The sequence below is a fragment of the Neomonachus schauinslandi genome, chromosome 2 (genome assembly GCF_002201575.2).
Source record: "Neomonachus schauinslandi chromosome 2, ASM220157v2, whole genome shotgun sequence".
Taxonomy (NCBI): domain Eukaryota; kingdom Metazoa; phylum Chordata; class Mammalia; order Carnivora; family Phocidae; genus Neomonachus; species Neomonachus schauinslandi.
Genome location: NC_058404.1, coordinates 202258962 through 202273895, shown reverse-complemented (window position 1 = coordinate 202273895; position 14934 = coordinate 202258962). Strand labels below are relative to the sequence as shown.

Here is a 14934-nt window from a genome sequence, read left to right as displayed (position 1 = left end):
GGTCCCCGCAGAGCTAGGGCTGGGCCCAGAGCAGCCCCTGAAGGGACAGCCCCAAGTCAGGCCCGCGGGGCTGGGTGGTGTGGGGCCCAGGTGTGCAGCCAGCAGAGTGGTGAGGATGCAGACCGGTCCCGAATTTGACCAGGGCAGTGTCGAAGCCTCTTTCCCTGAGCACTCAGTAAAACCCACTCGGCACCGTGCCAGGTGCAGGGCTCCTTCTGGAGCCCCATGTGCTGGGCTCTGATGTCCTTGGCCTCCCACCAGCTGTCACCTTCCTGGAAATTCTCCTGCTTCCTAGTCACTTGTCTGCCCCTTCCTGGGCTCACTCCCCAGGGAAGGGTGTGGGGCCTTGCCTGTCTGCACATGCCATCCTTCTCTCCAGGTTGGAGATGGATTCCCTGCTGGGGAATCTGAGGCCACTCCACACTCCTGTCCATTCTGAGGCCACGTGCTATCTCCCTTGGCGACCAAACGCGCTTGGGAGCCCTGTCCACAGGGAAACCAACCCATCCTTCATCTCTGGAACATCTTCTCACTCGATTCTTCTCTTCTCTTTCTGGAGCACCTGTTAATTGGCACTTGGACCTTTTGGAGTGGTTCTCTGGTTTTCTGTGTATTTGTCTCCTGCTTTCTGTATCTTCATCTTTTTTTGAGACTTTTATTTATTTATTTGAGAGAGAGAGAGAGAACACAAGCAGGGGGAAAGGCAGTGGGAGAAGGAGAAGCAGACTCCCCGCGGAGCAGGGAGCCCAACGCGGGGCTCGATCCCAGGACCCTGGGATCATGACCTGAGCTGAAGGCAGATGCTTCACTGAATGAGCCACCCAGGGCCCCTGGACTTCCATTTTTTTGCTCTCTGGGAGATTTTCTCAAATTTACCTTCCACCTCTTGTATTTATATCTTTAGTTCTGCTGCCATATTTTCATTTGCAAGAACTCCATTTTCTGCCACAGTTCCTCGTTCTTCAGATACCGTATGACTCATCTTTGGGAGGTGGTATAGTTGTCTCTGGGCTTTAACTCTGCTACTCCTCTTGCTGGCTTGCTTCAGTGTTTCGTGCCAGAGGTTCTCAGAGGCGTCCAGGGGCGTTTGGTCCTCACCCTCCTTGGGGTGGGGGACTCAGCCAGCGGCTGCATCGGCTGGGACCGGCCATCTCCCTGGGGACCCCAGTGACGGTTTGTTTTTCCACTGTCTCCCCTGGGGGACCTTGGTCTGGGGGCTGCTATCTGGAGCCATCCCAATTTGTTGAGGGTGGAGGAGAGGTGCCCCCACTGTCCCCAGGGCACTAGTAGCCTGGCTCTGCCAACAGCTGGTGCCTGGGAGAACCAGCAGGGGGCAGCCCAGAGGTGCTGCTCAAGTAGGTGAAACAAAGAAGCAGGTGGGGAGGGAGACTCTGCTGGGCCTGGCCAACCCCCCAAGGGCAATTTGGGGGTTACCTGTCAGAACCAGTTCCTGGGGGCCCAGCCCCACCTCAAGCAGCTTCTCCAAGTTCTCCCAGAGAGGGTCTCTGGGCAAACCGGTCTCCTGGAGCTAGTATGTTTCTGGAATGTTCAGTGCCTGGCCACTTAACCAACTGTGCAGTCTCTCTAGGTGTTAGGTCCTTCATCTTTAAAATGGGGGTGTTGAGTCTGGTGACCCAAGGACTCTTCTTGTCCCACACTTTTGGGATTAGGTCACCCACCCCTCTGGGCAAGACCTGCTGCATAAACTGTCACTGAACCCCAGCTGGGCTGAGAGATGCTCAGAGCTCTCCCCACCGGGGGTCATCCCCACCTGTGCACAGTTGTAGGGCTTGGGGCCACCTGGGGGGAGACGGGGAGCCTCTAGGGGCTGTGGGTGAGGGCTCCCCAAGGCCAGCCCGGGCCCCTCAGGTAGCAGAGGCCGGCGGGGACGCAGTCCAGGAAGTGGGCCCGGGTTACCGCAGCTGGGGTCCCTCTTTCCCTCTAACGCGCCTCACTGTGAGAGGCCCCAGGCTCCCAGGGGACGGCCATCTGTTGATAAGGTTCTGTGGCTGCTTTGCCACCTGCTGAGCTGGCAGCCTAGAGGCCCTGGAGGGCGTGACCTGGAGTGGTTTGCTTTTAGGGTCCTGCCCTGGGAAGATGGCCTACTACAGAAAATGCATTGAAACTGTCATTGAACAATTGAACAAATTTAAGCCCGAGAAGGACAGTCGTGAGCAGTTCCTGGAGGCTGCATCCGCCACCCTGCAGGTAGGTTCAGAGTGGCCACTCAGGGCTCGCTGGGAGGCATGCTAGTGATACCTGTCATGCAGCTAGTTACTTTCTAGCAAAACAGCATCAAATCCCCTCCTCACAGCTGCTTTCTTTCCCACCTGGGGAGAGGGCTTGGGCACAGCTCCTGGGCATGCTCAGTGTCACCATAGGTCACGATGGTGACCCTTCAGGGCCGGGACGCCCTCTGTGCCTCAAGAGGCACTCCTGGCGTCCAGAATGTGCGTCAGACCAGTCTTATGAAAAGAAACAATGGCACCGAGACTCGGGACATGCCTGTGGGGTACCATCCAAAACTGAAAATAGGTAAGAGTCAGCTTGGATGGGCCGCCATTCTGGAGAGTGGCGTCCTCCCCAGGGCAGCTCTGCATGGGCAGCGAGTGAGCTGAGCGGCCTCCCACAGAGCAGCAAGGCCCATGGGAGCCCCCGGCTCCTTCCTCTTGTGACCCACACCTGGAAGAAATGAGGGACCTTCCCCCCGGTGACTTGGCTCTGTCCCCGTGACCCTGGACGGTCCCTGTCCTTTTCTCCCCCAACTGCAGCCCACCCCATTTCAAGCATATACAGAGAGTCCGCTGGATGGGATCCCGGGATGAGAGCAGCGCAGTGCAGCTCATCCTGCCCCTCAGCAGCCCTCGGAGGCCTCGCTGGGATGGAGGCCTCTAGCCTTGCGTCCGCCGACCAGCTGTCGAGGGTGGTGCTCGGGTTGCAGGAGCATGCACTGCGGGGGGCCTGCCTTCAGGACTTTGGGACACAGGCCCCGTTGGATGGGGCCTCAGGACATGCTGTGGGATCTTCCCCGCCCGCTGCCCGCCCATCGTCGTCCAGCAGGGAGAACACCTGCACCTGCGCGCGCTCTAAGGCAGGGCCGCGGTGGCGAACGCGCTCCTTCCGGGAGGTTTACCCGATTGCTGCTGCCGCAGCCGTGTTGCTTTACCAGGGCCCGTGTGAGCTCCTCACGGCACCCGCCCCAGGGGGCACAGCTGTGACCAGGCCCCACCTCTAGGCGCCCCCCCAGCCCCGTCACCTGCTCAGCTGCGGCCACTGCCGGGCCCCGGGCCGCAGAGGGACTCCCTTTCCCTTGGGGTGTGGTGGAGTATTTTCCTCCTTCCTTGGCTGCCTGTTGTACAGCAACCTAAAAACGCAGAGGGGGACAGGGTGGACGGGCACTGGCCTGCCGAAGTGTCCGGGGCCCTGGGCAGTGTGCATACACGAAGGCTGGAGGGCTTCCAGCAACCAGAGACTCTCCCACGAGAGAAAGCCCGGGACTGCTGACCCGGTGCCCGCTCCCCAATGTCACTCAGGAAAGGACCGGGCAGGGGTCGGGGAGCACTCCTCCCCCCACACCCCTGCACCCATCTCTCGAGCTCTTGCCCTGAGACCTCGGCACGGTGGGGAGGTGCCAGGCCACAGTGCCCTGTCCCCAAGCAGAACCGGCCTCCCCAGCGCCCGCTTGCAGCCTGGCCCCTTGGATTGCTCCCCAACAGATTATTACCGGCGAGCCCTGCATGATGCCCCCCATGTGCGTTTCTGTGGGGAGGGAGACCAACACCCCAACCCAGCCCCAGGGAGCTGCCCGGCATCCCTAAGAGGGGTGCCGACGCTCACATCAGGCGGAGAGGCAGCTGAGTTTTCTGACACGCTGGTCCTCCCAGATCCTTTCAAATGTCCACCTCGAGTCCGGACAGTTGGGACAGTACACCCTTGTCTCCAGCTGTCAGAAAATTGGTGTGATCCACTGCTTTTGTTAGACCAAGGCTCAAGACTGCCACCTGGAAGAGAATGATCCAGCACAGAAACGGACTGGCCGACTGGTGAAGGGCAAGTTTCTCGGTTCAAAAAAGATAAGTTGAAGTCCTAACTGCTGGCTACCTGTAAATGTGACCTCACTGAGAAACGCCATCTTTGCAGATATAATTAAGAATCTCGAGATAAGATCATCCTGGATTTAGAGTGAGCCCCAAATCCAGTGACTAGCATCCTTATAAGAAGAGAGAAATCTAGACACAGATGCAGAGACACAAGGAAGAAGGCCCCTATGACCTCAGACGAAGAGTTTAGTGACGCATCTATGAGCTATGGACACTGGGATTGCTGCAATCACCCACAGCTGGGGAGAAGCACAGTGTGGACTCTCCCTCTGGTCCCCAAGAAGGGACTGACCTTGCAACACCTCGGTTTTGGACTTCTGTCATTCCTGCTGTTTTCAGCTGCCAATTTTGTGGTAATTTGTTACAGCTGCCCCAGGACACTTGCATAGACAGGGAGCCTCCTGGTGGAGACCAAGAGCCAGGTGGCACACTCAGGGTGGCTGCCAGAATGCTGGGCTCTGGGGACCAGGTGGAGAAGAGGATGCCTCAGGTGGTCAGATGAAGCCTGGCTGAAGGGTGGGGAAAGGTCCAAGGACTTGTGGGCTGGGGGAAGAGCGCGCTGACTTTCTCTCTGCAGATTGGTCTACAGGTCACGCACGTGTAGGTGCTGAAATGTGGCGGTTGAGCCTCTCCAGGCGCCAGTCTCCAGAATGGCCTGACGGCGGCACAGAAGAGCTGGCTGGAGCTGGAGGAGGGAAGGAGGGACAGGTGGGGGCGAGGGTGACGGCACCAACCAGGTACACTGCCAGCAAGCGGCCTGCGCTGGCCCGAAAGTCTGGTTCTCCTGTGCTCCCCGGCCAAGCCCTCAGGGAGGGCTGGGAATGAGAAGGAGCCCCTCCCTCTCTCCATTCTCCCAGCTCTGACCCCCACAGTTAATGTCACTTTGGAACAGGCGTCATTTCATTAGAGCACCACGATGGTGGGCTTGAGGGTTTCCTGTGGGGGGATGGATGCTGGGGGACGTTACTCCCTGGGCCCTGCCCTGGGCCACTCCTTCCCTTCCCACACACTCCCAGAGCCCCGTGTGGCCAGCCGGCTCGACAGCTGGGCCACCAGGCTGAACAGGTGGGCGTAAGACCCTCCACAGAATGGACACGGGCCTTCGGGACAGAGGTGTGGGCATGCTGGGCAGAGCAGGCAGCTTGGGGCATCCACAGAGTCCATGAGGTCTCAGCAGACCTCCGACAAGGTCTGGCTTTGAGAGAGAGTACCTGAGGGGTGGGAGGTAGGGGAGAACGGGGATCCCTCAGGCAGAGGGATCTGCATGAGCCACGGACAGTGGAGTCCTGACCGGTGGCAGGTGCTATGTGGTCAGGGTGGCCAAGCAGGCCTGAGTGCTAGAAGTTTGGATCCCAGGGCCATCTTGGCAGCCCATGGGCAAGGGCAGGCAGGCAGATGAGTCCTGAGCAGGAGAAGGGAAAGGTCAACACGGGGATGGCAGAAGACGTACTGGACAGCTGCTCAGTCCGACAGTGCAGGGGTGAGGCGGGGAGGGGAGAGGCCTGGCCGAGCACCCAGCCCAGACCCCGCCAGGGAGAGAGGTGCTGGGGAGGGTGGCAAGGGGGAAGGGAGGGGGCTCGTGCAGGAGGGTAGGGGGGAAGGCAGGGGCCTGGTATCACCAGCCATGTCCTTGCCTGGAAGGTGGCAGGGTGGCGGCGGCCACGTCCCGGAACGCCTTCTTGCTCTTCTGGTCGGTAGCTTCACAGAAGGCCTGGGCTCAGGAAATCGTTTTTATTTTTAGTATTTTTTCAGTGCCTCATTTATTGACATCAAAGATCCAAAATCCAAAAGGTCCAAAATGGTATCCAGTCGGGGGTCTCCCTCTCCCACTGGCCCTCCCGGGAGACAAGCAGAGACCAGTGTCCTGCGGTTCCTTCCAGAGACCGTTCAGGCCTCTCCCACAGAGATACTGCATGTGGTGAAAATTACGTCTACCCTGTATCTTTCATATATGAAAACAATATCATTTTTATATAACATTTTTAAGCAGTTTTAGCAGATGGTAACCCATGGTTGCACAGTCCTGCACTTGGCTGTTTGCACTGAAGCGTCCCTGGGGGCTTGCCTGTGTTGGGGGACGCAAGCGTCCTACCTCCCGGCTGTGACGGAGTCACGGCAGCTGTCCCCGGTCGACGGGCTCAGAGGTTGTGTCCGGTGTTTCAGGATGAGAAGCATGGTGGGGCCGACTGGTCTGCCCGTGCTTCTGCAGCTGGGGTCAAGTCCCGGAAGAGGCAGCTTCTCCATGAGAGAGAGTGAGCCCTGGTGAGCTCCATGGACACAGCCAGCTGACCCATCTCGGGGAGCGACATGCCGACCGTGTCCTTGACCTTGCTTACACACTGTGCTCGCAGCTAGTTTCATCGTTGCCAGATAGGCGGGGAAGGGCACTCGGGGTAATTATAATCAACACTTCTCTTATTTTAGCTCCCGAGTTTGGAAACAGTATGTGTTTCTATGTCTGAACTATCTGTTTAGACCTGTATCTGTTGGGAAACAGTGTTTGGCTCTGAGAAAATCCTGAAAAGCAATGTCTTGAAGGAATTAGAGGTATCTTTGCTCACATAAAAAGCAGTCTGCAGACGGGCAGTGTAGGGTGGGCTCAGCGGCTCCGGGGTGCCATTAGGAATGCATTCTTCTTCCTCTCTGCTTGGTGCTCCTTAGAATGTACCTTTGTCTTAAAGTCACAAAATGGCTGCCTGCCTCCAGCATTGCATCCATATCCCAGGTAAGAAGAGGAGAAAGGCAAAGAGCATAAGGCAGGTGCCAGGTGAATCTGCCTAACTTTCTAGGAGCCTTCTTGGAGGCTACACCTGGCAATTTGCCATTAAATCTCATTGATTAAAGCCATTTGCTACATGGCTCCATCAGCAGGGGACTGGAAAAAGTTCTAGCTGAGCACACCATCCATGATGAGATAGCATTTTTCTGTCGGGCAGGAGAAAAGGAGAAGGGGTTGTGCCGACGACATTTGGCAGCCTCAGCTTCCTCTCTCTGCTTTTCTCTCTGGCTTCAGTCTTGACATCACTGATGAGCAGGGGCCCCTGGGTATTCTGTCCTGTGCTGAAATCCGCACCCAGGCCCCTTTCCTGCCTTGGACCCTGGTCTCGCTCTGCCCTAACTCTGTGGTGCCGGCAGACAAGCCGGGTCTGGGAACTCCTACAGGAGGCAGCTGGTGATGGTGGAACGTGGGCAGGCTTGCAGGCCTCTGGAGCCTCTGCCCCCAGGCCTGGCCCCCTCCCAGGACTGTCCGTGAAACTGTTATCCAAGGGCTTGCTGCCCTCCCTGGGAGCCGGCCGGGGGCTATGGACTTGGAGTCCTGAACTGGACCAAGGCCCAAAATGGTATGACAACACTCAGAGGCCCTTGGGTGGCCACCACCCTCTGGGTTCTGTGACTGAGGCTGGTTTGGGGTTAAGGGTTAGCTCTGGTACTGGGGCCCTCTCTGCAATTCGGCCCTGGCCCTACCTCCTTTAGAGAAAGCCAGGCCAGCCCAGCCAATCCAGCCCTAACAGCCCTCCGCTGGCCTGGCCAGAAGGACCTGGTCTGAAGCTCAGCGCCCCCTGACCCATGTCACACCACCAGGCCTCAGTCTCCCCTCTGTGACCAGCTGGGTTCCCGGGCGGTGAGGACCTGGCCCTGGGCCCAGCCTAGCCCATGGCCAGGGTGTCATTTACTGCCTGGCTCTGCGTCTTCCGGGACCCTGGGCCCTGTGCAGCCCTGCCTGACCTCCTTGCCTGGGGGCTGAGCTCATGAGGGCTTCCAGCCACAGGCTCAAGTCTCTGACCTTATTAAAAATACATACTCACACTTCCCAAACGCAGACGTAATGAACGAGAAGCGGAGTCACTGTTGTCTGAGCCTCAGAGGCAGGCGTCCTGCAGAGTCATGCAGCCTCGCTCCAGCCCCGCTGACTCATTGCTCTCCGACCAGCCCACACCGCCATCCTGGGCTTCCTCGGACAAAGCCTGCCCGGTGTGGGCACAGCCTAGGGGTCAGAGGCCCGTACGGGGAAACGGACGCAGAAGCCTGGCGGGACGGAGACCCCGCTCTGCGCCCAGCCTGCACTCAGCGTGGTCTCTGGGTCCCCACCACGGCCCACAGAGGCAGGACATTCTAGTCCCTCTCCCACGAGCACCGGGGCGACATTCTCGCAGAGACGGGCAATCACCTGCCAGCATGCACTGCTGGGCGAGGGGACTAGCCGATGTCTGACTGTGGGAAGGTCAGGGATGCCTCCCAGGTCAGGGAGCACCTGAGCACTCCTGGTGGGAGCAAAGGAGCAAGTGTGCAGGGAAGAGCATTGCACACAGAGGGAACAGCCAGCAAGGAGGCCCTGAGGGGACATCTGACATGCTGGAGAAGCAGAGAGAGGCCAGTATGGCTGGAATGGGGCCAGGGTTGGGTACAGACTCAGAGGGAGCCTCACCAGCCACAGTAAGGACTCCTTCTGGAACGTTCTAAAGAGGGACAGACATGATGTCACTTCCATTTTAAAAGAATTTCTTGGTGGCCAGGTTGGAAATAGAGGGCGGGCAAGGGGAGAAGCCAGAACGCAGCTGGTTTCCCCTAGCTGCCCAGGAGGCATTGGGAGGGAGCAGAGAGAGGCATCGGGGGTTTGGTCTGAATAGCTGGGAGCAAGGGTTGTGCTTATGGACATGGGAAGGCTGGGGAGGGGCAGGTTTGGGCAAAGCCCAGGAGGCCAGCCTCCCACACAGCCACCAGACAGACAAGTGGGGGCCCTTCCAGTCACTGGGAGGAGCCGGGCTTAGAGCCCAAGTCTGGGGCAGCCCGGGTCTGCGCATCGGTCACCTCCGCCGTGGCAGGAAGACGTGCGTCGTCTCCCTCGCCCTGCTGTCCCTCCTGTAAGGGCAGGACCAAACTGCCCAGAACCGCGGGGGCAGAGCCCACTGAAGAACACGGTCCCCGGGCTTCCAGCCCCCATGGTGCTGGTGGGAATGACACCATCTGCCAAGACAACATCCTGATGTCCCATGCACGCAGGTGGGGACACAGGCTCTCTGAGGTCCTGTGGCTTGTCCAGGAGCCCTCAGGTCATCTCATTTCTCTGTTTTCTTAGCATGAAAATGGGAAGAAACCATGAAGGAAAAGATGGATTTGACCTCAAAAAAAAAAAAAAAAGAGAAACCCCTGTGTGCTCTGCGTGCCAAAAAATACTTTACACAAAGTTAAAGGGCAAATTACAAACTCACAAAAATAACTATCATATTAGCGAACATGTTTATTGCCTTACTCTATAAAGAGTTCATAGGGGCACCTGGGTGGCTCAGATGGTTAAGCGTCTGCCTTCGGCTCAGGTCGTGGTCCCAGGGTCCTGGGATCGAGTCCCGCATCGGGCTCCTTGCTCAGTGGGGAGCCTGCTTCTCCCTCTGCCGCTCCCCCTGCTTGTGCCCTCCCTCTCCCTCTCTCTCTCAAACAAAATCTTTTAAAAAAAAAGAGCTCATAAAAATGGTTAAGAAAAATATTGTCCCAATAAAAAGTTAGCCAAGAATGTAAATTGATAATTCACAGAAGTACAAATAAATGTCCAATAAACATAGGAAAATTTCACTGCTAATAAAAAAAATTCAAAATAAAACAACGAGATACCAAAATGTATCTAATAGATTGCCCCCCCCAATTTTTTTAACGACACTGCAGGTGAGTTTATTTTGATGTGCTTTGCACCTGTCGGGGGCCAGGTCCACACTTCGGCTTCATACTGTATTAACTGTCCTGTGGCCACATCCTCAGTTCCACGGAGCATCGCGGCTGTGGCAGCCTTACTCCCCTGGGACAACAGGAGTGACGCCCCCCCACTGACACTTAGGCTCTTAACCTTTCCCCTTGCCCTGAACTTCTTTCTTTTTCTTTTCAGAAAGGAGTAAAACATTTAGTGGGTATAAACGTATTACATACACCCGACGGATACAGTTAGGCATCAGATGCAACATAGTATTTGCAAAATCTTTACCTTACAATTAACATGGCAGGTTTAATACAACGTATATGAACGAGTCTAAAATGTACAGCACAGGAAGACATATGATGATTTTTTTTTTCTCCTGAAGTTGAAAAGCTTGGAATGTATGTCCAGCAGCAACGGAAAACATTTTGTCTTTCAGTGTAAAGAATTGTGCAAGGCTGACATTCCAGCACATTAAGTTAGGGCACTCCTCAGTTCCAACAGGAGAGCCGAATGACAGCGGCCAGTTGGACACAGGCAGAAACCGCCAACGTTTCAATCAATAAGAATAAGGCAGACGATAGGGGGGAAAATGCTTGAAAAAGTTTTCTTCTGAAATGCCCTGAACTTGTTGTATTTGGGTATCTCCTGCGTTTTGGATGGTTCCCTTCCATCCCCAGAAGTGTGATTGCTGGGTTAAAGGGGACGGGAGTATAAGGTGCCTGAAACGTATTCCCAGACTCCTTGCAGGAAAGGCTCCTCGGCACCTGTTCCCCCACCGGCTAAGGCTATGCGGGCAACACTGGACGTTCTTTTTCATGCCTCTTCTTTTCAAAAGCTTAATTCCTTTTTTGAATAAGTAGCGCGTGGCAACACAGGTTACCAACCCCAAGGTGTTGCAGTCTCCCGGCACGACCCCCTCCCCCTCCCAGGGTAGAGTCCCTCCTGTTACTGGTGATTCCTGCCTGGCTGTGCACACCCAAGGAGTCCCGCAGAGGCCCCCTTACCGTTTTATTTTCCTTTGGGGGTTACTTTTTTTAAAGATTTTATTTATTTATTTGACACAGAGAGAGACAGCCAGAGAGGGAACACAAGCAGGGGGAGTGGGAGAGGGAGAAGCAGGGTTCCCGCGGAGCAGGGAGCCCGATGCGGGGGCTCGATCCCAGGACCCTGGGATCATGACCTGAGCTGAAGGCAGATGCTTAACGACTGAGCCGCCCAGGCGCCCCGAGGCTTACTTTTTTAATAGCTCGTTTGGAAACCTTTATAAGAGCTTGCTCGTCTTTTCTCTTATTGTGGTAAAACACACGTGAGGGCCCCGCATCGGGCTCCCTGCTCCGTGGGAAGCCTGCTTCTCCCTCTCCCACTCCCTCTGCTTGTGTTCCCTCTTTTGCTGTGTCTCTCTCTGTCAAATAAATAAATAAAATCTTAAAAAAACACACACACACACGTGAGGTAGAATTTTTTTTTTTTAAAGATTTTATTTATTTGACAGAGCACAAGGAGAGGGAGAGAGAGGGAGAAGCAGGTTCCCTGCTGAGCAAGGAGCCCGATGTGGGACTCGATCCCAGGACCCTGGGATCATGACCTGGGCCGAAGGCAGCCGCTTAACCGACTGAGCCACCCAGGCGTCCCACGTGAGGTAGAATTTACCATCTTAACCATGTTAAGCGCACACTTCACATTGCACAGCCATCCCCACCCTCCGTCCCCAGAACCTTCTCCTCTTCCCCAACCATAACTGTCCCCATGAAACCCTAGCTGCCCGCCCCCTGCCCTCGCCCCTGGCCCCCAGCATCCTGCTTTCTGTCCTGGGAATCTGGCTCCTCCAGGGGTCTCCTATTTGTGAAATCACATATTTGTCCTTTTGGAGCATTCGTTTTAATGCATCATTTCCATGTTTATTTCTGTGTTTGCCTCCAGCTCACCATCACTATCCAGGAGCACCCTAGGGACCACATCCTGGGTGGTGGTCAGAGGGTCTGGGTCTGAGGCTCTGCCCACTGCTCTGGGGAGAGTGCCCCGACTGAGCTCTTCCCCCGTATGGAGGGGCACCTGGCCTTGGCCCATGGCCCCCTCCCGGCTATTTCTTTTCTAGACTCTGAGCCCCCAGAAGCAGGCATTCATTTTGGAGGTCCTGTCCGGGTGCCTCGAGTACCAGAAGCTGCTGGCCGTGGTGGTGGACGCCTTCTACGTGCGGGCCGGCTGGCTCTGCCCACGGGCCGACTACAACCTCTTCGAGGGTAGGTGTCCCTGCAGGCCAGGCCTGTGGCCCTTGTCTCGGGCATGAGGGCCGCAGACTTGCAGCAGCTGTGATGACCGGGTGAAGTGGGAGCGAAAGGACACTCCTCGGGCTCCTGCTGTTTCTGCGGCACTTGTGTTTTCCGAGGTCTCCCAAGGCCTCTTACCTCGTTGGGTCCTCATGGGTGCCTGTGAGTGGGCAAACCAGGGTCCACCTGACGACATGGACACAGACTCCAGGCCCACTAAAGGCCACAGGGCTCTTGTCCAGGGGGACAGGATGGGGACTGAGGAGTGCTGGGGGGCCTAGCTTAGTGGCTGGAGGCCAGGTCCAGAGCTGGCTCCTGGGCCACCCCCGCACCCCTGGGCACTCGGCTCAAGTCAGCAGCGCGTCACTGGCCCACCTTGCAGTCGGTGTGACCAACAGTCCCGCGGACGACCCTCACCTGGCCCAGGGACGTTCAAGTTCCAGTTAGCTCGAGGCTATTCGCTCTCTCAGAATTAACAAACGAAAATCCACAATGACTTACTTTTACCCAGGGGACTTCTGGAATTTCTGAGAACTCATCAAATGAGTTAATGTGTGTGGAAGTGGGATGGAAGGCACCGCACACTCACCTGTATGAGACATTTGTGCTATCATGTCATCCTGCCATTTTCACGGGGCGCCAGGTGGAGCTCCCGCTCTGATGGTGGTGGGGCCTGCAGCGCACCTGTCGGGCCCCTGGCCTCTGGCTGACTCCCCCAAGATCAAATGCTAGGGGGCACGGGGGATGACACCCCAGGGTCTGCCCCACACTCATCGGTCCTGTCTCCTTAGTGATCTGCTACCTGGCCACGTTCCAGCTGGAGGAACTCGGCTTTCAGCTCTTCTGTGACATTGTCCGGGCCCAGCCCGTGGACAAGATGCACAAGGTGAGACCCCCACCACCACCTCCCCTGCGTCTCCTTTTTTTTTAAGATTTTATTTATTTCATTGAGGGAGAACAAGTGAGAGAGAGCACAAGCAGGGGAAGCGGCAGGGAGAGGGAGAAGCAGACTTCCCGCTGAGCAGGGAGCCCAATGTGGGACTCAATCGCAGGACCCCGGGATCATGACCTGAGCCGAAGGCAGACACTGACACACAACTCTTGTGCTGCCTGGCCCGGCCCAGTAAATGATCTGTTCCCAAGGCCCACAGCTCAGGGTGCACTTTTGGGGACCAGACGGAGGCATAGTATTTCCTAGTCCACACGAAGCTCTCCTGGGGGACTGCAGCACGTGGCCTTCCCTTCCAGCCAGTTTTCCAGAGCCTGGCTTGAGTGGCCTGTAGTGGTCCCCTGACTAGACAAGGCCCTCCAAGCCGGAGTGTGGCTTCAGCTTGGTGGACACCCCTACAGACAGCCCCCCAAGAGGCCCAAGGTTTGGCCACCCCTCGGACAAGGGCTGGGGCCTGAGGTTCATCTCAGCAGTGCAGACAGCCACTCCTGTGGCCACAGCCACCCCAAGTGACGGCCAGCCTGCTCTGCAGAAGCCTCCAGCTCCCCAAGGTGGCTGGCCTCCACTGAGAAGCTAAACTGTGCTGTATCTTCTAGAATCAGATCTGTTACACTTGAGGGTCCGGACTGGAAAGCAGCTGTTAGGAGCCCACAGTCGCTGAAAATTCCTGCTGTGGCAGGGTCTGGTCCATCCCAGGGCACACATCCTCAGTCCCTTGAGGGCCCGCCACTGGTACTGTCCTGGGCAAGCAGAGGCAGGCTGCCGAAAACGGTGCAACTCTGTTCTTGGTATTCTGGAGCCCACGGGGGGCGTGGGGGGGAGGCAGGCCACTGTCCGTCTGTCCCCACCAAGAACTCTCCAGAAGTGGGGTGTGGGCCTTGCGGGTCCTGGGGCGCTGGCTCAAGCACAGGGTCCGCACCAGCGGGGATGGGCCCTGCTTGGCTGGGGCATGCTCCAGGACTGGGGTGGGCTGCCCCGAAAGCCCAGATACCGTGTGTAGAAGTCCACAGGGTGAGGGGCAGCTCCCCAGAGCAGGCACCCCAGCCCAGCAGGTGAGCAAGGTCAGACTCCCCTCTCTGTTCTGGGGAGGGAGGGTCTGTCATGAGGGGCCACCTGCCCTGGGGTGGACAGAGGTCTCCTCTCATGGTGCATTAGCCACACCTGCCCGCTGGACACTGGCTTTCTGTGTGGGGAGAGCTGGAGGTTTCACCAGGCTGGGGGGTCTGGGCCCGAGCCCCCCACAGTGGTTCCTGCTTCTCCCTCAGTTCCTCGGGTTCTTCTTCAATCCCTTAAACCTGTGCTCCTGGATCAAGGATGAGTGGAGCCTCATCTATGAGACCACCCATGTGAGAGAGAACTGGATCGACCCCCTGATGAGGTGGGCCAGGCTGGGAGCCTCCCTGCACCCCACTCCCCAAAGCCACCCTCATTGCCTGTCCCCATGTCCCCTGACAGGCTTGGGAAAACGCTGGTTTCACAGGTGCAGGCCAGGACCCGCAGGAGAAGGACCAGCACGGGGGGCAGGGTGAAGCTGCCCCCTGTGGCTTCCCTTCTGATAGGGCTGGGGGGGTCCACCTTGTCTTCCTGGGGACAGAGAGACTGTTTGGGCACAAGCAGACCACGTTAGGTACCAGCTGTGTACAGGAGACCAGAGGCCCAGGGAAGGCAGAAGCCCTTCTGTGGGAAGGAAACCATGGCCCTGGAGTTGTGGGATGTCCCTTGAGCTGCCCCTGCCCTGGAAGAAAGTCCTCAGTCCCAGCCAGGCTGGATTCACTGTCTGTCACAGGGCTGCCAGCAGGAGCCCGGCCTGCGGGCCCTGGGAGCTACCTCCAGGTTCAGCCTGCTTCCAGGGTGCCCCACCCCCTGCCCCACCACCCCTACCATTGCCCGCTATAGGACCAGCCCCATCCCAGACCTGCCTTGCCCACCCTG

At 57.3% G+C, this 14934-nt stretch overlaps 1 protein-coding gene across 1 annotated transcript in view; it reads left to right on the top strand.

Moving 5' to 3' along the window:
• The first annotated feature begins 2097 nt into the window (after positions 1-2097).
• Positions 2098-14934, top strand: part of CFAP99 (cilia and flagella associated protein 99) — a 31097-nt gene continuing 18260 nt past the window's right edge. Inside the window, exons 1-4 of the mRNA XM_021677682.1 lie at positions 2098-2208; positions 11882-12026; positions 12845-12939; positions 14268-14380. Of these exons, the coding sequence (XP_021533357.1) occupies positions 2098-2208; positions 11882-12026; positions 12845-12939; positions 14268-14380 (464 nt within the window). The remainder of the gene's footprint in view (positions 2209-11881; positions 12027-12844; positions 12940-14267; positions 14381-14934) is intronic.